Source organism: Dermochelys coriacea, chromosome 1, assembly GCF_009764565.3.
Source record: "Dermochelys coriacea isolate rDerCor1 chromosome 1, rDerCor1.pri.v4, whole genome shotgun sequence".
Lineage (NCBI taxonomy): Eukaryota > Metazoa > Chordata > Testudines > Dermochelyidae > Dermochelys > Dermochelys coriacea.
Genome location: NC_050068.2, coordinates 12,444,006 through 12,471,330, shown reverse-complemented (window position 1 = coordinate 12,471,330; position 27,325 = coordinate 12,444,006). Strand labels below are relative to the sequence as shown.

At 45.2% G+C, this 27,325-nt stretch overlaps 1 protein-coding gene across 5 annotated transcripts in view; it reads right to left on the bottom strand.

Annotated features, from left to right (window-relative positions):
• The window catches only part of GDPD5 (glycerophosphodiester phosphodiesterase domain containing 5), a 340,687-nt gene that overhangs the window by 5,342 nt on the left and 308,020 nt on the right, over positions 1-27,325 (bottom strand). For 3 of the 5 annotated variants that reach the window (XM_043504050.1, XM_038387650.2, XM_043504052.1), the window contains 4 exons: positions 25,524-25,742; positions 22,845-23,002; positions 18,039-18,186; positions 8,732-8,814 (listed from right to left, as the gene is read on the bottom strand). In XM_043504050.1, coding sequence (XP_043359985.1) covers positions 8,732-8,814; positions 18,039-18,186; positions 22,845-23,002; positions 25,524-25,742 — 608 coding nt within the window. Of the gene's footprint in view, positions 1-4,833; positions 4,849-8,731; positions 8,815-18,038; positions 18,187-22,844; positions 23,003-25,523; positions 25,743-27,325 lie in introns of all 5 variants that reach the window. The other 2 variants (XM_038387649.2, XM_038387648.2) reach the window with 1 other exon arrangement.

Below are 27,325 nucleotides of genomic sequence, written 5' to 3'. Positions count from 1 at the left end.
ATCAGTGGGACAGAGTCAGGTAACATAGACCCAACATTTCTGGGTTTGGGAGAAAATGTTCTACTCCTGTTTTTCTCTTTTTTAAAGTGTCAGTGAAATTAAACATCCTCCTGAAGTTTCCACCACACAACACTGGGAAAACAATGAAATCCAGCAAGATGATATGACCATAAAAGTGAAACTGTCTAGGTTGAGGTTCATTGTCCAAATCAAATAAATGGGAAAAAAGCACAGTGAAACGTATACCAGATTTTTAAAAATTCACTTTTAATCAGCTAAAGAATTGTTACCAATGCAGGGAAGGACTTTGTCTTTTTTCTCTTTTAGCCGGGAAGTGTCCCTTTAACACATGGATAATTACATTTAGGAGCTACTGGATACTTCAGCCCGAAAAGGATGCAGTGAAGAGCTAGGCTGAATCTACATTGATGGAGGCAAGGATGAGGCAGCCATGAGGCAGAGCATGTAAAGGTGCTGCACTGGGTGCCAGGAAACCAGATTCTGTCCCCAGATCTCACACAGATGTACTGGGCTTCCCTGGACAAATAATTTCACCTTTCTGTACTCCTCTTCCCCTCCATTCCTTTGGCTTGTCTGTTTAGATTGGACTCTCTCCCACTATGGGTACGTACGGTGCCTTGCACCACATGGCCTCAATCCAAATTGGGGCCACTGAGTACTACTATAATATAAATACCGATGGGCTACTTATATTTAGGCTGCATACTAGACTCCCTAGGTGCAGTAACACCTTTTGGATGTTCGACTTCACACCTTTATGTCAGAGGAACTTCATCCCATTGCCTTTCCTAAAGCAAACATCTCCATGTTACTAATAAACCAACTGCCAAGAGAATACTTGGGGCAGAAATCCTGCGCCTGAAACAGTTTAGCAAAGTGGACATTTTTTTGCATTGTTTTCTAGATTTTAGAGTCAACTGCTGCCTTTGAACAGGAGGATGTGATTCCCACCAATATGCAATCCAACTCTCTTCCCTGTGGGGGAAGTATATCAGGTTCTAGCTTTCAGTAAAGGATCTCAGCTAGTTCTCCCTTATTTACATAGTAACAAAGAGATCAGTAACTTTATGTTGATACTTCATCAAGATACAGGACGAGTGTAAACTGAAAAAGAGTCGATGTAAGCCTGTCAGGTTTCCAGTTATCTGGCGCCACCCAGTGGAATATCAAGGGAAAATCAATACTATCTCATGCAAGGAATCCATTTGCTAGGCATTTAGCATGTAGTGCAAGGTGGGGAACTTCCCATTGAAGTCCACCTGAGATAAGGGTACTCAGCATTTCACAGGATCAGGCCCATGGCCGGCAAACAAAAAAAAATGTACTCAAAAGGTTCTAGGAATACTCAGGCAGAGATCTGCCCTGTGCAGCCTTTCTGCACTGTTGGAACTCTTTATAAAACACTGTGTAACCCACACACATACTGGGTGTGGTGTTCTGACCCATCTAGTGGTGTCAAGACCACCATCTCTCTTAGAGAGAGAGATAAAATGAATCTGCTCTACAGCCTTAGCTAACAGCCAGCTGGCTTTTAGCTCATGCAGTAGAGGCTCATGCACCAAGCTCCCAAGGTCCCAGATTCAATCCCACCTGCTGACAACCAGGGCCTGTCGGTGTTACAAGTGGGAACTTGTCCGGGATTTCAACTGGGAAGACTCTGAAGCTCAGAATGCGCTGCCTCAGCTAGGGGAAGTATGTAGCCCATACACCTCCTGGGTGCAGTGTTCTGTCTCATCTAGTGGCACTGAGACCACTTAGAGAGAGTTAAATGAGTCTGCTCTACAGCCTTAGCTACCAGCCAATTGGCTTTTAGCTAATGCGGTAGAGGCTCATGCACTTAGCTCCCAAGGTCCCAGGTTCGATCCTGCCCGCTGATGACAGGCATCTGTTGGTGTTACAACAGCAGGCAGGCAGGAGACTGCTCTTTACAAGGGAGAGGAAAAAAGCATGGGATGGACAAAGCTACACTGGGCTGACAGAGCCAAGGCATCTACAGCAGCAATCAGGATGAGGCAAGAGGTGGTGGAGCGGAGCATGACTTGCTAAATAAACGTCCTCTTGAACGCGCTTAGAGGATGTTCCAAGCCGAGCCATTAACTGACTTTGAAGAGAAGAGCCGCTGCCATCAGCGCCCAACCCAATGAAGGGCAGAGGGCCCTCATCTCCCACTGAAATCAGCATTGCAGCTACTCAACATCTAGCAGGATCAGGCTCTCTGCAGTCATGGCCCATAATGAAATGGTCAGCTGTGAAGTTCTGTCCTATACATTTCTCAGGTACTTGCAACTTTCAACATCAGTTCTGGCTGGTGTGCAAGACTAGAACTACATCCCTAAAGGAAAGGCCCAGCGGAACTAGATATTTTTGGCCATGACTGAGGTTTGGTTCAGATACACAGCTGAAAGACCAGAGGCCAAGTTCAGAGGTGACTGAATGGGGTAGTAAAACAGACCTTCTCCCTTACACCCATAGCAGGTTAACGGCGTGCTCAGTGCAAGCACATGAATTAGAACCTGCTCAGCATATAAGAGGGTGAAATCTGCTGGCAGGATGTTCGGTGAGCAGCCCTCAGCTTAGGAACTTGTTGCCTCATGGGTCTGAAATAGCTGCAACTAGTGACTTTAAGGGCAGGTTGCTATTCCCCCCGGCTTTTGGGGGGTGGAGGCAAATTACGAGGGTAATGATGCTTACCCAGGCAAGACTCCCAATGATTGCAGTGGTCCCTGTGGTTGGTGTTTTGCCTGGATGAGGAGAGCTAAACAGGGCCCACAGTCTGCAAACTGTAGGCAATTTTAAGGGTGAAGTATAGAGTGGCTGGCATTAAGCAGTCAGAATTTATCAGGATAGCATGGTTATTTTCTAATCTAAGAGCAGGGCAATGCTATGGCCAGCCTCACCATATGGTAATTATTAGCTAACCATGAGCTGTTAATGGCAACCATTGTATTTCCATCATCTCTTACCACCCGGATTTTCAGAATAATGTAAAGAACCAGCTACACGTTCAGTTAGGCGTAACTCAAAGTATGGCTTGAATGAACCAGTGGAAAATATAGTTTGCAAAGGACAGCTGAAAACAAGACAGAACCCTAATGTTGAATATCATTATTCCTACAAACCCAAGACATTTTGTTTTTTTAAATAAAATGGGGTACGTGCTTTTTACTTTTAGACAGAATTAAAACAACAGATTAATTTGGGTCAGGGTCCTGTGAGTCTGAATCATAGATGAAATGCTATATAAGGGGTTTTCAGCATTTAGTATATGCCTGGAATCCAGAATTCCCTTTAAAAAAAAAATTCCAGTGAGCTTTTAACATGTCTAGTCTGATCATCTTGGCTATGAAAGGCCACAGAAACACATGCACATTTCTCAATGATGTTGATGTGAACTGAGCCTGTGTATCTGGGGAAGAATTTGCTCTACAGCGGTAACATTCCCATAATGTTCACTGTATTTTTCGCTGCCATTTTAAAAGGCAGCTTCAGATAACAAGGGATCCAGTTACTCTGAAGACTGAGGACAACTGTGCAAGTCGTCATGTACCTTCTAGCAAGCAATACTTACAAATGGCAAATGTTCAGACTCAAAGGAGGGAAAATAAAAAAGGAGAGAGACACAAACTGGGACATTTATCAGTAATACAATCTCATTGCTCAGAGCTAAACAGATGGAGAAGGTTACACATGAAGAGTTTGGTTCAAACATAGAAATAAAAGTGGTGAAGGCTTTACTGCAGAGTGAGGACAGATTTCAAATAGTCCCTAAAGGCAGAAACAACTGAAACAGCCAACACAATAAACAATCAGAAGAGTATTTCAGGGAGCCTGAAATGCAGTGTCCTGGGGTCTTGAGCCTCTTCCAACCTACACTGGCAAAATGCCATTGACTTCAGTGGATTTACTCCTGGTTTATAGTGGTGTCAGTGAAAGGAGAATCTTGAAAGATTCTGAGCTCAGACCAGTGCAGCAGCAGACGGCCAAATCTTTTACTACCCCTCCCCCCTGCTAATATCTTATCATTGCCAAGACACTCATGAAAAGCGAAAGACAGCACTTTGACGATGGGAGTGAATAATGATGCTGCATTTTGCCTTGGATGGCAGATACATTACGCTTTAAGGAGATAGCGTGATGTCAGCTGTGCACACCACAAGCCAGACTATGATCTGGGACACATCAGAACTGTGGAGTAACTCCCTTGCCACACAATTATGCGGATATAACTGAGAACAGAATCTGGCTCAGAAGATTTGCCAAGAACTATGGTCAGCTTTACGCTCAGTGCACCACAACTCCTTCCCAGTTCTCACAGGGTAATGAAATTTTGCCACGAGGGGGTAAAATAACTGAAATATTGTATATAAATTATGAAGCCAAATTTGTTAACTTGGAAAGGACTAAATAGAGCAGATTGGACTATAAAAAATGCTACCTGGAGGGTAATCTTACAATGGGAGATTTCTACTTGGAGAGCACCATGGTTTCCCGAAGGTTACCTAATTAAAAGGAGCTCAGGTATCCTAGAATAAACACGCCAGCAAAGGGAAGCGGCTTGTACCATTGACGTAGAACGTCCAAGTGTCTCTAGAAGGGTCAGATGGACGTGGCACGGGAGCAGTCTAGTTTTAGTAACTATTGAACAAGTTACGACTCAGATGCTCAGCAAGCCTGTCGTGGTCATTTGCGGAGCTGTGCAGTTTAAAGCATCATTCGGGGGCTGTTCTGTGTTACCCCAGTCTGCAGTGAAGCCCTAGCAGAAAGAAAGAGGAGGGTGGAATGAGAAGAGGAGGAGGAAAGCACCAGAATTACCTGATCATGTGATAGCTGTGAGATGCCAGAATGCAGCAGAGAGAAAGAGGAGGAACATGCATAATAGTCAGAGCAGTAAAAAAATAAACAAGGCAAGAAGGCAAAAAAAGATTGGTTAGACCAGGGGTGGGCAAACTACGGCCCAGGGGGCCGCATCCGGCCCTTTAGATGTTTTAATCCGGCCCTCGAGCTCCTGCTGGGTAGCAGGATCCGGGGCTTGCCCCGCTCCAGCTAGGAAGTGGGGTCGGGGGCTTATTCCGCTCTTTACGTCCCATGGCTCCGCATGGTTCCCGGAAGCAGCGGCATGTCCCCCCTCCAGCTCCTACACGTAGGGGCAGCCAGGGGGCTCCTTGCACTGCCCCTGCAGCTCCCTTTGGCTGGGAACTGAGGCCAATGGGAGCTGCAGGGCGGCGCCTGCGGAGGGGGCAGTGCACAGAGCTGCCTGGATGCACCTCTGTGTAGGAGCTGGGGGGGACGGGACACACCGCTGCTTCTAGAAGCTGCTGGAGGTAAGCGCTGCCCAGAGCCTGCACCCAACCTCTCCCTTGCCCCAACCCCCTGCCCCAGCCCTGATCTCCCTCCCACCCACCGAAACCCTCAGTCCCAGCCCAGAACACCCTCTTATGCCCCCAACGCCTCATCCCCAGCCCCACCCTGCAGCCTGCACCTCCAGCTGGAGCCCTCACCCTGCACCTCAACCCTCTTTCCCAGCCTGGAGCCCCCTCCCGTACCCTGAACTCCTCATTTCTGCCCCCACCCCAGAGCCCTTACTCCCTCCTGCACTTCAACCCTCAATTTCGTGAGCATTCATACCCGCCATACAATTTCCATACCCAGATGTGGCCCTCTGGCCAAAAAGTTTGCCCACCCCTGGATTAGATCATCATCAGAGTCGGTACTTCCCCACTCGCGAGACCACAGAGACTTGACATCTGGTCACTACGGCTGAGGCTGAACAGTAGAGTAATGTGTAGCCCTGCTATGGAAAGCAGGAAAGCTATTCCTAGGGGGTCGGATGAGCACATTAAGGTGTGGCTCCATTCCAACCTGTCGTTTCATCCTTGGGGTGAAGGAAGTTATTGATTTACCCTGCAAGACTTGCAAAGAATCCACAAGGGTCAGATTCTGAGCCTGTCTCACTGCAGTGGAGAGAGAGAGAGAGAGAGAGAGAGAATGATTCAGCTGGGATTGGGGATTGGTTTCTGAACTCCCCAAATGCAGCACCAACACTTCCACATGGCAGAGACGGGCACGAGGCACGGGAATGGCTGCCCCTGAGTGACAACCACGGGGCAGCAGTGTAGGTTCCTAGTCCCACGTCTGTAAAGGCAAGCCCTTGGCTTTAGTTACAGCAATTGGAATTTGTGGCGTTGAATTTTTCTTCTTCTTCTTCTTCTTCTTCTTTTTAAGTCTTTAAAAGAGACGCTTTGGAGGGTAACAAGTCCTGGCTATGGGAGGTTTTAATACTCACCTGTGATTGATTGACCCTGCAAACTATAGGCCTCTGGGTAATTCCACTAACAGGTTTGGACACATTGTGAGCTACAGGGTAAATACAAGGGATGAAATTCAGCCCTAAGGAGAGCAGGTACTACTGAAGTGAACTGAAAGTGTCCCTGTTTGCACCAAGTTTGATTTTGTATATGGTCACCAAGAGTATTTCTGAGCTCTTACCACCACCTAGCACAATGGGGATTTCAGGCACTTACATAACAATAATTCTACTACTCCCTCAATGTCTGCTCATTTCACCTCTCACCATGCTCTTTACATTCCTTTTCTGGCCATTTAAAAATCCATGATTACTGGAAATTATCCCTGTCTCTCCATGCTCTCAGTAGCCTGGGTAAATATCTAAAATAGATGGTTTTTAAGGGATGTAGCATAGAAAGTTTAAATAAATACATAAATTCAGACTGCCTTAAGATGCAGATTCTTGGAAGGGATTCAGAGGAATTGCTGTAGAACTGCTTTAGGAAAGACTTGAAGATTCTGAAACAAAGGGTCAAACGGTTGCCATTCTGGCCTTAAAATTCTCAAACAAGAAAGCAAGTCAGACAGTCACACTCTTGTGACTGATCCAGGGTGCTCAATGCATTTCTTTATCTGGCGTTTGTCTGGGGTAAGGGTTTATTTGATTTGTATGATTCACCTGCAATTTAAGAAATCACGTTTTAGTCCCAGGTGAAATTCTATGGCCTGTGTTATGCAGACTAGATGACTGTAAAGGTCCCTTCCTGGCCTCAAAATCTATATTATTCAGATCCAAAATATAGTCAAAATTCTGATAATTTTACAGACGTACTTTTGATTTCTGGGAATTTCCTAACGTGATATGAGGATATTGTTGGTCAGTTACACTTTTGCCACAACAATGAAGTCAGTAAACAAAACTCATTGCTGGCATAACTCTGCTGCCTTGGAGTTACCCCTGTTATGAATCTGGGTTACTGAATTCAGCGGATGGCAAAGATATAACAGAGTTGAACGAGGCAGGTTAGATGCAGCATGACAGCTCTAGTCTCTGGCATGGAGTCCAGTCGGTAAGTGGGGTTCTCAACAGCTGCAGACACTCTACTGTAACATTACAAAAATAGCAAGGTAATTATCTGCACAGGGAATTAGTCACAAAGCAACTTAATGAGGGCAACGTGACATTGCAATCACTAGCTTGCGAAGCTGAAGCGGATGTTTCATGGGCAACTGCTGAGCCTAATGCCAGGATGTTTGTGGTAATAATCAGGATGGAAATTACAGCCCATTCAGTACACAAACTGTGGTGTTTTAGATGTGCCAAACAGAAGGTTACAAAGAGAAACTCAGAAAAGGAGAAGGTGGAGTTTTAAAATGACACATTTCCTTAGGCAGACTCTGCTGTCTTCCTGTCCTCAGAGCGTATCTATTGCTGAGTCCAGGTTTTCCAAGACAGCCAGGTCACATTGTCATAACTGGTGATGAAAAGTTCATCTTAGGAGGAAAGGCAAGTTTCAGGGGCTGTGCCAGGGTTCCCCCCAGGATAAACAAAGGAGAGCATGGCGTGGGTGACTGATACTTGTAACAGGGTTCCAAAAACATGTTAAACATTCCCCTACCCTGCCATTATGAATTCCTAATGCAAACAAGTAGGTTTACTTGCAACTTGCCAAAAAATTAGATCTTCATCCTATGAGCGAGTGAGGTAATCTAATTTGTGTTCTGCATTTGTTTCCATGTTTAACAAAGATATTTAATCCTCAGATAAACCAAGGAACCAAATGCAACCTTAGCTATGCTATCTTTAGTGAAGCTTCCAGTACTCGCTAGTAGAAGTTATTGCTCCCTCTGTCCGTTAAAGAGTGTGGAACCTTTCTCCACACGTTAAGCGAAACCTGAACTGTAAAGCCATTAGGTGATTGGCGAAGTTCTGACAATCTCATGCTTTTCTTCCAAACTGAATGTTCCTATTTTAAAACATCCCAACTCATAGAGGTTTTTTCGCGTTCTAACTCATTCCCATGACGGGAGAATCTCTGGAGCTGCTGAGAATTCCTCATATAAGTATTTGAAAGTATTTTAAGCTCTTTCCTTGTGGTTCCCGTTTCTCTTAAGCATCGACAGTTCTCTCCCACACACATTTTTTAGTGCCACCTCAAGAACCACACCAAGTTTGAACGACCACCCCTTTTCAGAAGTCCTCATTCGTCGTAATCTTTATGTCCCATGTAGCAGCCTCATTCAATTGCTTATAACTGAGTGGGGGTAGGTGAGGGGATAAGTAAATTGGGACTGGGGCTGATTATAAGTGTCATTATAAGCAAGGGCTCTAGAGAATACTGCATCTCCCTTTTATCTCCACATCCTTGAGATGAACAAACACACCACAAATACATGAAAGTTGATCTGTGATAATGCTACTTACTTCTGGAATATAAAAACTCCTACAATTATGGTAAATGAAATGAGATCAGCTGTTATCCAGATTAGATTGTACTCGTGTGGAGGCTGGAAGACAAAAAGACAAGCACACCTTATACCTTCCAGTTTGTCCAAATTTGGAGAGCACTCAATGCTAAATAGATTGTCTTATACAGAAATATCACAAATTTCATGACACAGATGTGCCCTGGAGATGGACCAAAATTTCTTTTTACCGTAGCCACACCCAAGCAAGCAGGATTTTGGATCCCAGTTCATCTGGATCCTCAAGCTACCCCAGTTTTTTACTTTTAAAGACCACCACATTGCCAGGAGAGACCTGCAAAGCAGCATCCATTCTAGCCCTCTTTTCGCATGCTACCACTGTTCGCAACACTCACCTTTGAAAATTTCCAAATCTTCTCTCTCTCTCTCTCTCTCTGAAGAAGAGATTAAACTGCCTTTGGTGATTTCTGAGTTTATGGGGGACTGAAAAAATAAACTCAAGAAATTCTCTACCCAGACTTTGATTTGAACGTTTTACTACAGCAGGTACAGCTCAGGTTTGAAACTTGGCCTGGACACACTCCCCATTGAGGAGCAAGGCCCTGATTCAGCTAAGCACTTGAAGCCCTTTAACAATCTGGGCCTAAGTGTGGCTGAGCTCAGCGTTGCAATGCCTAACTGATTTAGGAGCCTAAAACTCATTTTCAAAAGGGATTTAATCACTTAGAAGCCAAAATCCCACCAACTGTCAATGGGATTGTAGCTCCTGATTACCTAAATCCCTTTTGAAAATGAGATTTAGGCTCCTAAACCAGTTTGGTGTTGTAATGCTGAGGGCAGCAATGCCTAAACACCTTTACAAATCCAGGCCCAAGCATGTTTTTGCATTTCAGTGGCAGATGCACAGCTGGTATAAATGGTCATAACTCCATTGACTTCAATGGATTTTTGATCATTAACACCAGTTGAGGGATCTGTCCTTAAGTATGCAAGTAGTCCCATGAACATCATGTGCTTTGCTGCACAGGGGTGGAAGGGCTTTGCCAAGTGGAGAGTATCTAGTTTTAACCAAAAAGTCAAGTGATAGAAAAATGACTTCAGGTTACGCTCAGAGGGCAGATATACCTATCAACGTACCTCTGCTCACACAGCCCTGCAGATATAACAATCTCCAATAAAGCAAAGGGTCGCCCTTTGCTAAGCCCACTCATCTTGCTAAGTCCCCAGGTTAGCAGTGCACTTCAGGGCCAGATTAACCTTTTTTGGGCCCGGCTCCAAACATATTTGTGGGCCCCCCGGAGGCAATGGAGCATGGTGCAAGGAGGTCAGTCCCCAAAGCAAGGAGCCAGCTGGGGCAATGGGGCATGGCATGGCAGGGGCCTCCCCGCTCCTCTCAGCCCAGTGCAGGGCACTATTTACAAACCGGCAGTTGCCAGACGCACAGTGGCCCACCCCCACGCGCCCCAACACACACATCTTTCCCACCCCCTTACAGCCCAGCACCCCTAGGGGCCCACTCCCCCACGCCCTGCCTCCCAGCCACACTCACCGGGGCCCTACCGAGAGGCAACTATGTCTGCTGGGCTGAGCTGGCAGCACAGCCAGGGCTGGTCCCAGGGCGAGGAATCGCTCCAGACCCTTGGGAGTGGCACAATTAGCCAGGCCAGGGTCTGCCCCAGCTGGGCTCCCTCAAGATGCACTTGCCTAGAGGGGCCCAGCCAAGCCCCAGACACTGTCCCCCCTCCCCCACATACAACTGGCTGGGACAGGCCTCTGCACCAGTCCCAGGTGGCTCAGCTCCGGGGAGATCCCACAGGTAGTGGGAAGCAGAGACTGCCTGGAGCCGGAGGTGCACTGGGGTCTGGCCAGGGGGCAGAGAGGAGCCCTTGGCCGGCCAATGGTCAGGCCGAGAGAAGCAAGTGGTGGGCAAGGGGAGTCAGTGGGGCGCAGTGTAAGCGGAGCAGGCCAAGGCCCCTTCTGAGCATGGGCCTGGCTCCATGGTGCCACTGTAAACCTGGCGCTGCTTAAACACAAGATGTGAGAGCGTCATTGGGACTTTATAAATGCTAATACCAGCAAGTGCAAGCCACTTTTCTCTATTCATTTAAGAAGAAAGATAGAATACGTCATGTAAAAAAGCTGCGCTCACGCAACGTTTGGGTTACCTGGATGAAAAACAGACCACAAAAGGTAAGACTCAAAGTTCAATCTATTTAGCTTAACAAAGAGAAGTTAAGGGGTGAGTTGACTACTGTCTGTAAGCATTTACATGGGTAACAAACATTTAGAAATGAGCTCTTCAATCTAGCAGACAAAGGTTTAACTGATCCAATGGCTGGAAGTTGAAGCTAGACAAATTCAGACTGGTAATAAGGCATACATTTTTAACAGTGAGGGTAATTAACCACTGGAACAATTTTCCAAGGGTCATGGGGGACTCCCCATCAATGACAATTTATAAATCAAGATTGGATGCTTTAAGAGATTTGCTCTAGGAATTATTTTGGGGGTTGGGGGGTTCCATGGCCTATATTACACAGGAGGTCACACCAGAGGATCACAATGGTCCCTTCTGGCCTCGGAATCTATGAATCTATAATTCATTCCTTCCTTCAGCAATGCTTATTCTACCTCCTTGCATGTAACGGCTTCTACTCCTGTCTGTCTCAGTGTGGCTGAGTATGGCACATTTTATATTGTAAAAAGTGTATCATAACTTGGCACATCCTATTAGTTTTATCCAACAATGTTTCTGATGGAGTTTTAAATCTTTGCATTTTTTTTAACTGTGAAACAATGACATTGTAATAAATCAGTATTTAAATGTTTGAACATAGTGTATATAGATAGATGCAGTAACTATATTAAAACAAACATCACAGACACGTGACCTCATTAGAGCAGGTCAAAACATTTTAACTGAAAATTTCTGGACAAAATATAGGGTTTTGTTGAAAGCGATTTTTTTTTTGGGTGGGAAAAAGCTGATTGACTGTGTTTTCCAATTTTTTGAAAGGAAAATTCAAAGCAAAACATTTAATTTTGAATCAAGATTTCCAAAACATCAATATTTCAAAACTAAATGTTTTGATCCAAAAATGCCCAGTTTTTCATCAGGACATTCCCAAATTTAAGGTTTTTTTTGGAACTTTTCATTCCATGAGAAAAATTTTGATATTTTGAACAACAAAATGTTAAAATATCAGACTTTCCCATGGTATGAAAGTTCTGTTTTCTGAACAGCTCTCTTTTTCTCTCTCAACTGGAATAAAATACTATCTTTAGAAGTTAGATAGGATTATTTCTGTAAAGAAAAACTAGGTGTTTTAATTCATGTACACTATGAGTGACAGCATTTGCAACACACCAATAAACCGAAATCTTCCCACAACTCCTAAATGCTGAACACTGTTGGGAAAGGGGCACAGGAGAGTAAACACATCTGTTCTGCAGAGATACACAAAACGGAGGCCTTGTCTACACTATGGGGGTAGATCAATCTAAGTTACGCAACTTCAGCTATGTGAATAACATAGCTGAAGTCAATGTACTTAAATCTACTCATAGCAGGGTCCACACGATGTGATGTCAACTGGAGACCCCCTCCTGTCCACTCCCCTTGCGCTTCTCATTCCGGTGGAGTACAGGAGTTGACAGGAGAGCGATCAGCGGTCGAGACCCGCTAAATCGACTGCCGATGCATCGATCACCGCACGTCTAACCCCAGGTAAGTGTAGACAAGCCCTGAGCTCAGCTGGTTCAAGAGTTGAGGAGTCATCCATCAGATCTCACCGTTTGACTTGTATTGACAGTTTCGCTTAGAAACCCTCTGCCATTCATTAGAAGCTCTCTGCTCACAAGAGAGGATATGTTTGACCTGAACGCTAGATCTGTTTTTTGTTGACGAGCTCTCCAAATACTGATCACTCAAACTTAGTATCAGTTCGGTGCAGTGCTCATCAGGGTATATTCAAACACTGGGTCATTTCTCTGGTGGAAAAGCTTTCAAAGGCATAAATGGGAATTAGGCACCCAACTCGTTGACTTTCAATGGGAGTTGGGTGTGTGTGGAATTATTAATACCAGGAACTGGCTGATGAAAAGAATCAGCCAGAGCATGAGTGAGTATTTCTGTCAGGAATGCATCCGATGAAGTGAGCTGTAGCTCACGAAAGCTTATGCTCAAATAAATTTGTTAGTCTCTAAGGTGCCACAAGTACTCCTTTTCTTTTTTGCGAATACAGACTAACACGGCTGCTACTCTGTAACCTGTCAGCAAGGAGTCTCAGTTACCAGAGACTGATGCAGCTGGCACTAATTTACCACAGCAGCAAATGGAAATGACATCCCTATTCATCCTTAAAATGCAACAAAGCCCCTGGGGTCACCTGAGGGCAATAAAGAAACGTGCCTTGGAGATCATCACTTTTCAGCAAGAATGAAAGGTTTGCTCTGGCTCTCAGGTTGAAATCAATTCCGAACGACTCTGATTTAGTCAGAACAGAATTCAGATGGTATGAATCATACATGGTCCTGACTCTTACAGTTCGCAGGGAGTTTTATGGTGAACAGCAGCCAATTATACACCAGTATGCACTGAAGTATGGGTTCATCTGAGAGACTCAAAGGGAAGATTGAACCAAACTCCATCTGTGATCTACACATAGTTCCCACAGAGTTCAGGGCTTACATCAAAGGGAAGAATTTAGAAGACGGGACATATTTTTCTCTTTACCAGACTTGTTCTTTGCAATACACCTGTTTTTATCTCCCCATTTGTTGTGCAGCACAAGCCAATGTGGCTTTAGCTCATTCACTTTTTTGTTGCAGGCAATATTGATGAGGGAAACTCATTTTTATTGTTCTCCATGGTGGTGACATGAGAGATATAGTGGCCTAGCGCTGAACTGAATGTCAGGAGACCGGGGCTCGATTCCTGGTTCCTGAGTGTCTGACCTTTGGCAAGTCATTTCTCCTTCTTGTCTTAGTTTATGGGAATAATGATATTGCCCTTCTTCTGTAAAGTACTCTAAAATCTATGGATGAACAGTGCTCTATAAGAGAGCTCAATATATTAAGACTGATCTCACTGTATTTTTCCAAACCCGGATGTTTGAAGATGAACCACTGGCCAACTTTTTAAAATAATTAACCCAATTCTGTTTTTAAGTGACCAACTGAGCTGGTCTCACCTCTGTTCCCGTTTCAATGGCCCAACACCTGTGAAAAGTCAGTGAAAAGAGTACTCTGAATGAATGACTGAGGATTACATTGCAGCATTCATCCGGGGGAGCCCAAATAACTTCACAGCAATTGTTCCAACCACCACCAAAATGTCACTAAAATTCTTGTGTGAATAAGGATACACAATAGGAAGTGCAACAGACTGTAGCCCACTGAAATTTCCAGAGGGAATTTAGGAAGGCAGAATATAATCATACCAGTTAGAATCTGGCCATGCATCAGACTAAGACAATACCACCAATAACTCGTGTAAGAATAGTATGGGAACTACAGCAATTGCAAAGAGGTCACCAAGTTTTAGGAATCTTCTGAAAGACTGTCTCCAGGAGCCCAGCGTCCCTCTAGCTTATGGAGGGGGCTGATTCAGAACTTGCTCACAAAGGAGGCAGTGAGACCTGGAGGACAGAGCACTGCACTGGAACTCAATATACCTAGTTCTATTCCTGGCTCTTCCACTGGCCTGTTGGTGACCACGGTCACCTCACTTTCCCGTGCCTCAGTTTCCACATCTGTAAAATGGGAATAATACTACTGAACTCCTTTGTAAATCATTTTGAGATCTTCTGATGAAAGGTGTGATAGAAGTGCTAGGTATTATTATTATAAATCATCCAAATACTGACCAGCCACTACCCTGCTTTAATAGTAAGACATGTTGTCACATTGCAGCACGAGGGGATAAGAGCATAAGAATGGTCATACTGGATCACACCAATGGTCCAACTAGCCCAGCATGCTTTCTTCCCACAGTGGCCAATGCCAGGTGCTTCAGAGGGAATGAACAGAACAGTTAATCATCAAGTGATCCATCCTGTCGTCTATTCCCAGCTTCTAGCAAACAGACGCTTGGGTCACTCAGAGCATGGGATTGCATCCCTGCCCATCTGACTAATAGCCATTGATGGACCTATCCCTAGTTCTTTTGGGAACCCTGTTATAGTTTTGGCCTTCACAACATCCTCTAGCAAAGCGTTTCACAGACTGACTGTGTGTTGTGTGAATAAATACTTCCTTTTGTTTGTTTTAAACCTGCTGCCTATTAATTTCAGTGGGTACCCCTGGTTCATGTGTTATGTGAAGGGGATAAATAACACTTCCTTATTCACTTTCTCCACACCAGTCATGATTTTATAGATCGCTATCATATCCCCTGTTACGGCTTGTCTACACCACCAGGGCAGGGATGCTGTCCCTAGCTTCTGTTTACCAGAAGCTGGGAATGGATGACAGGGGATGGATCACTTGATAATTACCTGTTCTGTTCATTCCCTCTGAAGCACCTGGAATTGGCCACTGTCAGTAGACAGGATACTGGGCTAGATGGATCTTTCTTATGTTATGTTCTTACCACTTAAGTTGATGTAAGTTACGCCATTCAGGGGTTGTGAAAAAACTGCCCCCTTGAGCAACATAACTTGCATCGACTTAACGCAGTGTCTACACCGCGTTATGTCGGCAGGAGACACTCTACCACTAACATAGCTTCTGCCTCTCATTGAGATGGATTAATTAAGTTGATGCGCTAAATCAGATGCCTCTGCCTCGATCGCAACTGCTTCGATTTAGTGTGGTAGTGAAGACAAGCCCCAAGTATTCTCTTGTTGAAGCTAAAACTGTCCCAGTCTTTTTAATCTCTCCTCATGTTGAAGCTGTTCCGTACCCCTACTCATTTTTGTTGCCTTTCTCTGTACCTTTTCCAACTGAAATAACTTTTTTGAGATGGGGTGACCAGAACTGCAGGCAGTATTCAAGGGTGAGCGTACCATGGATTTATAGAGGTATGATATTTTCTGTCCTGTTATCTATCCCGTTCCTAATGGTTCCTAATGTTCACTTTTTTGATTACTGCTGCACACTGAGTGGATGTTTTCAGAGAACTATCCAGGACGACCCCAGGATCTCTTTCTTGAGTGGTAACAGCTAATTTAAACCCCATCATTTTGTATGGGTAGCTGGGATTATGTTTTCCTATGTACATTACTTTTCATTTATCAACATTGAATTTCATCTGCCAGTTTGTTGCCCAGTCATGCATTTTTGTGAGATTCTTTTGTAAGTCTTCACAGTCAGCTTTGGACTTAACTATCTTGAATAGTTTTGTATCATCGGCAAACTTTGCCACTTCACTGCTTACCCCTTTTTCCAGATCATTTATGAATATGTTGAACAGCACTGAACTCAGTACAGCTTACTGGGGGACTTCACTATTTGCCTCTCTCGATTGTGAAAATTGACCATTTATTCCAAACCTTCATGTCGTTTCTTTTAACCAATTAGTGATCCATAAGAGGATCTTCCCTCTTATCCCATGACTGCCTACTTTGCTTATGAGCCATTGGTAAGAGACCTCATCAAAGGCTTCCTGAAAGTCCAAGTATATTACATCTACTGGATCATCTTTGTCCACATATTTGTTGACCCCACACAAAGAATTCTAATCAATTGGTGAGGCATGATTTCCCTTTACAGAAGCTGTGCTGACTCTTCCAATGCATTGTGTTAATGTAGTTGTCTGATAATTTTGTTTTTTACTATAGTTTCAACCAATTTGCCTGGAAGTGAAGTTAGGCTTACTGGCCTGTAATGGCCAAGATTATCTCTGGAGCCTTTTTTTAAAAAAAAAAAAAATCACTATCACATTAGCTATCCTCCAGTCATCTGGTACAGGGGCTGATTTCAGCAATAGTTACATACCAGTTAGTAGGTCTGCAGTTTCATATCTAGAAAAGGAGTACTTGTGGCACCTTAGAGACTAACAAATTTATTTGAGCATACGAAAGCTTATGCTCAAATAAATTTGTTAGTCTCTAAGGTGCCACAAGTACTCCTTTTCTTTTTGCGAATACAGACTAACACGGCTGCTACTCTGAAAAGTTTCATATCTGAGTTCCTTCAGAACTCTTGGGGGAATACCATCTAGCCCTGGTGACTTATTACTGTTTCCAATTTGTTGAAAAGCCTCTTCTACTGAAACGTCAATCTGGGTCAGTTCTTCAGATTTGTCACCCAAAGAATGACTCAGATGTGGGAATCCCCCTTGCATTCTCTGCAGTGAAGACTGATGCACAGAATTCATTTAGCTTCTCTGAAATGGCCTTGTCTCCTCTGAGTGCTCCTTTAGTACCCTGATTGACTGGTGGCCCCACTGACTGTTTGACAGGCTTCCTGATGTACTTAAAAATGTGCTGTTTGTTTCTGTGTCTTTTTCTTAATTGCTCTTCAAATCCGTTTTTGTCCTGTCTAATTATACTTTCACACTTGCCGGAGTATTTTCCTTAGTAGGATTTGACTTCAAATTTTTAAACTATGTCTGATCTCCAGCTGCTTCTTTTATTCTCTTGTGTAGCCATGGTGGCATTTTTTGGTCCTCTTACTGTTTTTGTTTGTTTTTTATTTAGGGTATACATAGCTTGAGCCTCTATTATAGTGTTTTTAAAAAGGTGCCCGCCCTGCAGCTTGCAGGCATTTTACTCTTGTTGCTGTTCTTGTTAATTTCTATTTAACTAGCCTCCTCAATTTGCATAGTTCCCCTTTTTGAAGCTAAATACTGGTGTGGAGGATCCACTTTCATTCGAAGAGGAGATTCACTTTCCACTTAACATCCCATAGACAGACTTAGGGAAAACCCACTTCTGCCACCATCACTGCTGCTGCTGCTAGGAACAGCTGCCAGATAGGGGTGCCATGCAGAGGTACAGTACCTCAATGTGGTATTGGTGAGAGGGAGCATGGCGTGTTGAAGGGTACTAAGCCAGGGGGCATGGAGTGGAAGAACTGATTGATTTGGATAAGAGAAGAGTATGAAGACAGAGTTTTGCTGGGGGAAGAGGGGAAAGTATCCAACCCAGGGAATCTTGTAGGTCTGAGACTGAACATTTTTGAAGGAGTCTGTCATTAAAATTTTGATAGCACGCCGCTGAACCTACCCCTCTAATGTATGGCTTCTACAGGCCAGAGCAGCCTCGAACATACCCAGAAATCTGTCCCTGTTTTTTTAAAGGGATGACAGTGGAGGCAAATCTTATGTACCATATGGATATTTCACATGTGGTCTTGCTTACCATTAGCCAAATGGGAAAAGGCACCTTGCTAAGGATTTGTGAGCTATCAGACGTGACAGACTGAACACCAGCACACCACAGGATAGAGTACAGCCATGGTTCATTCACAATGTAGAGATTAACACTCAGGTTCGCGGCTGTGTATTCCCTGCCGAGAAAAATAACGGAGCAGTAGGTTAGTTATCTCTGTAAGTACAGCAAACTTGAACACAAAATGCCATGTCCTATACATGGGTGATTCGCATGAAATAAATACAAAGGAAGATTAGAGTCATCTGACAAACAGCATGCTTTTTAATAGTGGCTAGATTTGAAATTTGGTGAAGTAGGTCATTTTGAAATACAAGATCTCGTCTGGCCTTAAAACCATTAAACCACTCTTTGATCTTAAAAGCTTTATTCACTCACCAGAGCAGATTCCGGCTTAGATATACATAATTCTATCACCCCACATGGTGATAGGCTGGACACATTTTTAAAAAGCGTCCCTAATTAGGGTGATGTTAAATGAACAGTCATTGCAGATGCCTATAATACTGAAAGGGCAAGTCACTGAATTAAAGTGGAGACTGATGTTAGAGTCAGTCATACTGTTACTCTCCTGCCTGGGTCCAGACATAGATTTATGGGGCTCCTATTTACTAACAAAAGAGGTCTCAAGTCTTCTGAGTGCTTGAATCCATTTTTCAAGGTTTGTTTCAGAGGTCAGAACACAAGACTGGGAGACAAGAACTCTTGAGTTGCAATGCGGATATTGATCCTATCTATGGCCCTGCGTAAGTCCCTCTGCCTCCATTTCCTTATCTGACTGTGACGATTCGTTAACACTTTGAAGATGGTCGACACCATATGTAATTATGGAGGTACCACAAGGCGGTTAATACGATCTGATTATACTGAATACTGAGGGTGAAGCTATATACTCTTGAAAGCAATGCTGGTCATGCCAAGTAAGCACTGCATATACAGTAGTTAGGACATTTATTTTGTGGTAAAGGATCGTATTTCATCAGGGTTGATTCAATCTGTGTGGCCAGCAGCTCCACAGTTAACGAGTCTGTTGGAGGACTGTGACAATGTCCCTTTGAACCCAATGGTTGAACCCTTCAGTTTGCCAACATGGCAGGTTTGGTTCTTGAGGCTGCTGAGGCAAACAGAACGGAGCCAGGATAATTAGAACAAACTACCGCACAATTGCTGGGTGGGCACCCCTTCTTCATAATTCTCCAAGAGATGGAGAATGAACGGAAAGGAGAAAGGGTGGGCAAGGCTTTGTTCTACCCAGAGCACCAGGGGCTACCATGCAATCAATAAGATTGCTCCTTGTTGCACTCAGGCAGAGCTGGTTCCTCTAGTTCCGGAACGTATGTAACATGGCCTGGTTTTGTTTTCAGCAATGGAGCAGCAGGCCGTGAGCTTTTATTAACCACCTTCATAATACTAGCTGCTCTGTGCAAACGTGGTGTGTGTAGCAGGAAAAGAGGACTCTGTTGCCATTACAGGATCAACTCGTTAGTAGAAGGAATCCGACAACTAAAAAAGGGGAGTGGTGCATTTGGGCCAAAATTGATGTGGATTTAGAATTTAAAAGCGTGTATTAATTTCTACTACAGCAGCACCAAGAGGGTCCAACTGTGCTAGGTGCTGTACATACACTGGAGGAACTTTATCTAAATAGACAAGACAAAGGGTGGGAGGGGAAACCGTGGCAGAGGGGAAGTGACTTGCCCAAGATCACACAACAAGTCAGTGGCAGAGCTAGGAATAGAACCCAGGTCTCTGAACACCCTATCACTGGACCTCTCTGCCTCTCATGCAGTGAAAGTTACAGGGCATATTTTGCCTTCATTCCTTCCCCATCCCCTTCGGCACAGTGTTAGTCTTCGAGGCTGGGCCTGGATCGATCTACATGTCTGGACAGCTCCCCCTGATGCAGCGCAGCTCCACACTGGTCCTCAGTGGCAACCCGCACTGCAGTAGCACAATCTGGCCCTTAACCATTTAACATCCGTGGGTTGTGAACTATCTGTTTTTCAAAAAACAGCATCGGTTACAACGTGATACACTGCAGTTCAGTCATCAGTCCTTACCTACACAACAGGACCTACTTTCCTTTTTAGCTTTAAAATATCTCCTCTCCCAAACCGTTTGATTTCCATGTTTTCTTAAGGACCAAGTCAAGCTTGGCAAGCAATAAATCCTAAAAATTAACAAGGCCGCCTAGCGGCAACACATCCCTTATCTGTTTAACTTTAGCAGTGGAGGTCATTTTGATTCACACCCTATGAAATTCAAACTCCACATACTACCGAGAAAAAACATGGCATTGGCTAATTAAAGATGAGACACGGCCGATTTAAATAGGGTCGTTAAAAGGCTGTGTTCAAATTTATCGGCACAAAGTAATGTCTGAAAGAACTCAGGAGCTTGGCCTAAATCAGAGGTTCACAGCAGCAGCAGCTCTGGAGCAGATGAATGAGACGCAAAGGGCGGTTGCTAATCAGGTTGAAAAACTGGTTGGATGTGCTTTGAACGAGATGCCTAAACTTCCTCTGAAACTGGTATTGGAATGAGAATCAGATGATTAATATTTTGATTTCTAAAAGGCTCCCTTAATGTCATCACACACTAAACTCCGTGTAAAAAGCTATTAAGATTAGCCACTCTCTCCTTCTGCTTCCATGACCCTCGCTTGGAAATGGGCCAGACCATCATAACATAAATCTCTTCTCCCACAGGATCTTTGGCAAACATACTAGGGTGGCACAGGTATTTAAAACTACACAACCTCCTTTACTGTCCAAGGAGTCAGATCCAGGGCTGCCCTTGGTCTAGATTTTCATACAGTGGTCCCAGTTTCAATGGGACTGTCCCATGTCTTGGGATCTCACTGTAAATAACTAAAAAGAAAATCAGGAAAGATCTTTGATATCCATGCAACCAGCAATGCTGGAACCAGGGGTGCTGCTGCACCCCCTGGCTTGGAGTAGTAAAAACAAACACCAAATACATGGTTTCCATCATAGCACTCCCACTATACAAATTGTTCCAGCACCCCTACCTGCAACACCATCAAAATATGTCTCAGTGCTGTGAGATCAAGGTCTCCACACCAGCAAGGGATGCTTGTCCTAGAGGAGAACATTTTAACACGGGGCATCCCAGGCTGTGTACCCTTTACCATGCTGATTATTAGCAGGTCATAAAACTTTCATAAAGAAACTTCTTTCATGACCACTAGGTGCTAGTGACAAAGCCTTAACACAGAAGCAATAATGCAACACATTTTATTCCCTAATACACAGCAGGAGAGAGGGATTCTGTTGAGAAATCTTTAAAGGCCCGGCTCAGCCGCCTCACTGCTCAATCCTGTAAACCCTTCTAAATGGGCCGGTTCCCAGAATACCTGAAAACTGCCCAGAAAGGTCAATTCCTAGGTGCTCTACTGGGGACACTGGGCCTGGGGACTGAGGAAGGTTTCCTGCAGCGGGTTGACTAGACTGCAAATGGTCAGGGTCAGGGGATGGAAGAGCATGTTGGAGTAAAGGGAGAGAGACTGAGGAGGAGCTTCGTCTGAGTCTTCAGCCCTTCAGCACTGCAAGGGTTGAGTCGATTGTCTCATGCGTGACAAAAATCTTCAAGACGATAACTGTTTTTGTGGGGGGGGGAGGGGGTTGGGGGGAGAATAGAGAGAGAAGAGGCCTCTATATACACTATAACTAACTAGCTCTTATATAGCACTTTTCATTGTAGATCTCAAAGCGCTTTACAAAGGCGGTTAGGATCACTAGCTCCATTTTACAGATGGGGAAACTGAGGCACAGACAGGGGACATGACTTTCCCAAAGACAGAGAGCAGACCAGTGGCACACAGGGGAATAGAGCCCATTTCTCCTGAGTCCCAGGCTCTAGCCACTAGGGCACAGGGATGAGCTCTGTTTCAGCTACGGCCCTGCTTGCCAGTGCCCCTCTCTGATCCACTAGGAGACAACCACAGCACGAACCAGCACTATGGAACATCGGAAGATTTATGGCTTGAGAGTTTGCCCTGCGTCTGGGTGTGTCTGCATACAATGCCTGTAGGAAGTGCTCAGCATCTCGCTCAGAACGGAGCCTCCTTTCGCCTCTTTCCCTTGATGGTAGCTCAGCCTCAGTTTGCTCGGTGACCCACTGATTCATGCGTTACTTAGCAAGAAATTACAATCCTATTAACTTCTTTTCTTGTACTTTCAGCCTGGCCTATGTCTTGCTCTCCTTTGCCTGAGGTAGGTGTGAAAACAGGGCTGACAAATTCAAGGGGGCTCTGATAGGAGACACTAAGACCCTCCCATCATCAAGTGACAACAGGGCACTGCTGCTCATGTAGCTGAGGGGGAGTTTCCTGATGTCTCCCATGGACTAGCAGATACGATGAGCCCCTTAAAGGAGAAAATGGAGTCTGTCCTTGATTGAAGTGATGTTGTCACTATAGATGCTCCCCCCACCAGACAGCAAAGCTCCCGTTGGACAGCCAGCTATGTGCCCTGTTAAGTGAGAGCAGTTCTTTGTTGTGGAAGGACAGCAGCTGCCTGGAAACCAGAAGGCCAAAGACCCGCAGATTCCAAGGCCAGAAGAGACCACTGTGATCGCTAGAATCTGTGGGTTGAGCGCCAGGTCCCGGTTCCTGGTTTGACCACAGCTTGAGAGCCCAGCAGGCCTCAATGGGAAGGGGCAAGGGAGCGGCTATATACTTTGGCTTTGCAAAATGCACACAGCACACACACAGAGCAAGTGGAAATTCACACCAATGAAAGCTGAGGCCCACACCTGATGTCCTCACTGGTGACCTTAGTGTACCGCAGGTTCAGCTGTTTGATGCCTTTGTCTCTCAAGTGCTCCGCGTCTGCTTTGATGTCAGAAGTCTGCTGGAAACCTGGAGCAATTTGCCTCACCAGCTGCCGCTCCGTGTTGGGCAGCCACATCACCTGGAGATACAGAAAGAGAGAGTCAATAAATGGAGCCATTCTGATTAAAGAGATGATTCTCAAAGACGGAAACCTGTTTGCAGCTGGGAAAGCATTAGGAATACGGGCTCTGAGTAGTTTGGAGTACAGAGAAGCGGGAAGGACAGCCAAGCTAGAGAGTTTGCACTAATGCTATAATCAGCTTAAAGGGGCTTAAAGCCTCACACGTCTTTACTTGACTGCATTTTGAATGTGGGGCTGACTAGCTGGCACTGTGAGGTCTTGGCACCAGACTTTCACTCGAGAGACACGGGTTTAAATTCTAACCCAGAGGACAAGGGATAAGAAATTGGAAGGTTTCATGCTAAGATGCACTTTGCGCCCATCAAAACATCCATTTCAGCACAAGAAGGACCCATGGAAAGGATACCAAGCAGGCTCTGGCAGAGTTGGGTAGGAAAAGCTTTCCAGCAACTGCCCAAATTATGTCCAGCTCAAACTAGCATTATCCAGTCTTCACTTCCATCAGCACTAAATCCGTTCAAACCTTGCAATTTTTAGCACTTCCCACTCTGATTTCAAAGCACTGTACACACATTAGCTTAATCAATTAACAATAATAGGTTCTACCCTCAGTCACAAGGTCTGGGCTCGACACAGGAATTACTAGGTGAAAATCTTTGGTGTTATGCAAGAGGTCAGACCAGATGACCATACTGGTCCCTTCTGGCCTTAAATTCCACTAATCAATGAAGAATAACTAATCAATGCTCACCCAATAATGCACCAGAACAGTTTAAAGCAGGTTATGCACATTTTCAGCCAGCTAGGTTGGAAATTCTGGAGCAAAGGAGTTCAGTTCGTAGAACTAGGCAGAGTGCATCAAAATGGATTTTGTTCTCACTACCAAGAGCTTGTATTTTCATAATTATTCTGCTCACTTCTTTGCATTAGCTCGCCCACACAATTGCAAAGAAGGGAGCACGATTCCCTTTGTGGTAAAATGAGCTCCAGGAAACCTGACGGAGATTCAAACAGGCTCACAAAAAATAAATATATATCTGGTGGTGTGGCCTCATGGTTAATTGAAACTTGGGTGGCAGCAGTAGTCATTAGAAAGACAGATGGAAGCTAAAAATGGATCCTTCCCCTAGGCTAATCATTTCATAAGTGTGATTGTTAAACATTTCCATTTTTCTCTGCATACAGTTGTATTATTCACCTAACTGGAGAGTCTGAAATATTTCACACTCCCAAGATATTCAGCTGCTAGCACATCCACATGTTTGACTGTAAGCTACTTTCAACAACTTAAAATCAGAAGGGAAGGAGAGGGAAATCTCAGATGTTTCCCATTTTGGCTCGGCTGAGCAGATGTCACATTTCAAGAGCTGCCCCAGTGCCCCGAGGTTTGAACCTGGGAAATGGGAATCTTCGCTCTGCAGTAGCTCCTGCCACTTCCAGCTTCTCCGACCCCGAAAGAATCGTTGCTTAAAGGAAGAGAGTGGCTGCTGGGAGCTCATGCAGCTAACAGGGTTTCCTAGGAGCTGGGAGGAAGCTGCAGGTTCAGCAGCTGGAGTGAGTAAGTGAGCAAGCAGGACCCTCTGGAGCCCTGGGGAGAAGCAGAGGCAGACTGGCAGCCACTTCTTGGGATAGTGCAGGTGTGGATGCGATTTCTGCCAACAGGAGCTGCCTGTGTGCATGTTTGTTTCTCCTTCTGTTCAGGGAAACAGGACCACAAGCACATTCTGTAAATAAACAGATCACGCTAAGATACCCTGTCTCTGCATCACTGATTTCTCATCCAAACCAAAACCACCACCCTGCAAGGTGCCGGATTTTGGGAACCATCTGGCCAAAGGGGCAACAATTCCTTGAAAGGTGGGAAGAGGCAGGACCTGATGGGGGCTTGCTGTAGAGGGAGGCTTCCCTTCGCTTTTGTACTGAAACCTGGCTCTGGGGATTAGCTGGACACACCGGAAGGAGCTGTCTTGTGCTAGAGGAGTCTCACGTGCTCTTGCTCCTGGGCACTTTAGCGCAGTCACTCACATGAAGAGGTCTGCGATTGTCTCTGCATCCTACGCCCCAGGTGGCAGAATCCAGCACTATTCAGCCTCACAGAACATTGGGATCAAGCTGTGACGAGGCCTCCTGATACAGCACTGCCTGCATCCTGATTTTCCTGTGTGAGCCCCGGCAGATTGTGTGCTCTGGGGCAGCCCAAAACCTGGTGCCCCCCAAACAGCACCCACATTGCAAGAGGGCAGTGCAAGGGAACGAAAAGAGTGGCTTTCTGGGATCGGAACACCCCAGACCTCTGTGGGTTAGAGGATGGACACTATAATCGGGAAGTGGGCAGTATGGTTTCACCACGGCTAAGCACAGAGGAGGTCAAAAGCCGCCACAGCAGAAAGAAAACTGGCCAGAAATCAGTCTTCTGCATGGAACTCTGATTTCTCCAGTTACTAAAGCAACTGCTCTTCCTCTGAGCTTGAAAGAGCCAGCCCACGAGCCTCTGTCTCCAAAGCGCTGCAGGACTTACAGCCTGCTGCTGGATCCCGGAGTCCAGTATGGTTTGCAGGGTAATGTTGATGTAAGTGCTGTGGTATGGATGATCTCGTGGCAGGTCCTGAAAGTTCAAGATCACCGACACGTTGTCCTTGACGATCTGCAACATATCAACCAGCTTACAGACCGATTGGTTTGCAGCTTCCAGGTAATCTGAATCTGAGAGGGAGCCAGCAGTCCAGAAGGGGTCACTCTGAAAACAAACAAGGGTCAGAGTTATTGCCATGCAACTGGGGTCCCTGTTGTGACAGAGGGCAGACAGAACTCATTTCTGCCCACGTCATGGTGGCAATGAAGTTACCTCTGGCAGCTGCCCCTGAAATCTGCCTTGTGACTAGCCAAGCTACAAGGGAAAGTTGGCCAAGAGTTTTCCAACACAACAGGTTTTTTTTTGCCAGAAAATACTGATTCATCAAAACAGATGTCTTTCCTGAGAAAGGGTCGGTTTCAATTCAAACTGTAGTCAGGAAAGGTTTCTCAGATCCAGGATGAAATTGCTGGTCAGAGAGAGAGAGAGAGAGGCAACCCAGACTGCAGAATGCCCAGTAACAGGGTGGCTGGGGGTGCTCCCTGGGAAGGTCAGAACCCCAGGTCCAAGTCCTTGCTGTGAATCAGACAGAGAGAGACTCGAATCTCAGCCTCACATGTCCCAGGTGAGCGCCCTGGTCCCCTGGGTATTCTCTGATCTCTCTCGCTCTTCCCCTCATTCTCTTGTTCTTCATGAAAAATTTTACGAGGCCTCAGTTATATCCTGGAACAGGAACCATATTTGAAATCTCAGAAATTTTCACAGTGTGGGAAACCATTTCCCACCCAGCTCTGTTGATAGGTCTCAGTCCCGAAAGGGAACAGTCAAGCAATGTCTTTCATACCAGGAGGCAGTGTGGCCCCAGTGAATAAGGTACTGAACTAGGTGCCAGGAGAGATGGCTTCTATTTTCAGTTCTGACACTGACTTGTTGAACGACTGAGGAAATCCTCCCTGTCCCTGTTTTCCCATTGGAGGATATGATGCATGCTTACCAGGAGTACTGTGTGCAGTTCTGTTCACCCCACCTCAAAGGCTATAGCAGAAATAGAATGGGGTTGGAAATGGGTGAGCAGAATGATCAGGGGCATGAAAAGACATTTGAAGAGTCTGGAAACATCTAATTTGGCCCATTTCATAATACAGAAACAGAAAGGTGGAAAATTCAAAACGGAGGAAGGAAATATTAGCCCGTGGAACTCACTGCCACAAGATATGACTGAGATCAAGAGGTTACTAGGCTTCTAAAAAGGTCTAGATACTTATATGACTACAAAGACTATCCAGTATTATAACAGATTCATAGATTTGGTAGCCAGAAGTGACCACTGTGATTATCTAGTCTGAGCTCCTATATTGGGGGGAGGGATAGCTCAGTGGTTTGAGCATTAGCTTGCTAAACCCAGGGTTGTGAGTTCAATCCCTGAGGGGGCCATTTGGGGCAAAAATTGGGGATTGGTCCTGCTTTGAGCAGGGGGTTGGACTAGATGACCTCCTGAGATCCCTTCCAACCCTGATATTCTATGATTCTATGACATAGTGATGATTCTCCGCCCCCCCCCCAGAAAAAAACAAAAACAAAAAGCCTTTCGCTATGGGGTATCAAGAGGAAGTTTTCCCTGGGGGACAGGTTATCCCATCATAGCGTCCTGAGGGGTTTCTTGCCCCTTCCTCTGAAGACGTCAGTACAGGTCACTGTTGGATACAGGATCCGGAGCTAGACAGACCAGTGGTCTGATCCAATCTAGT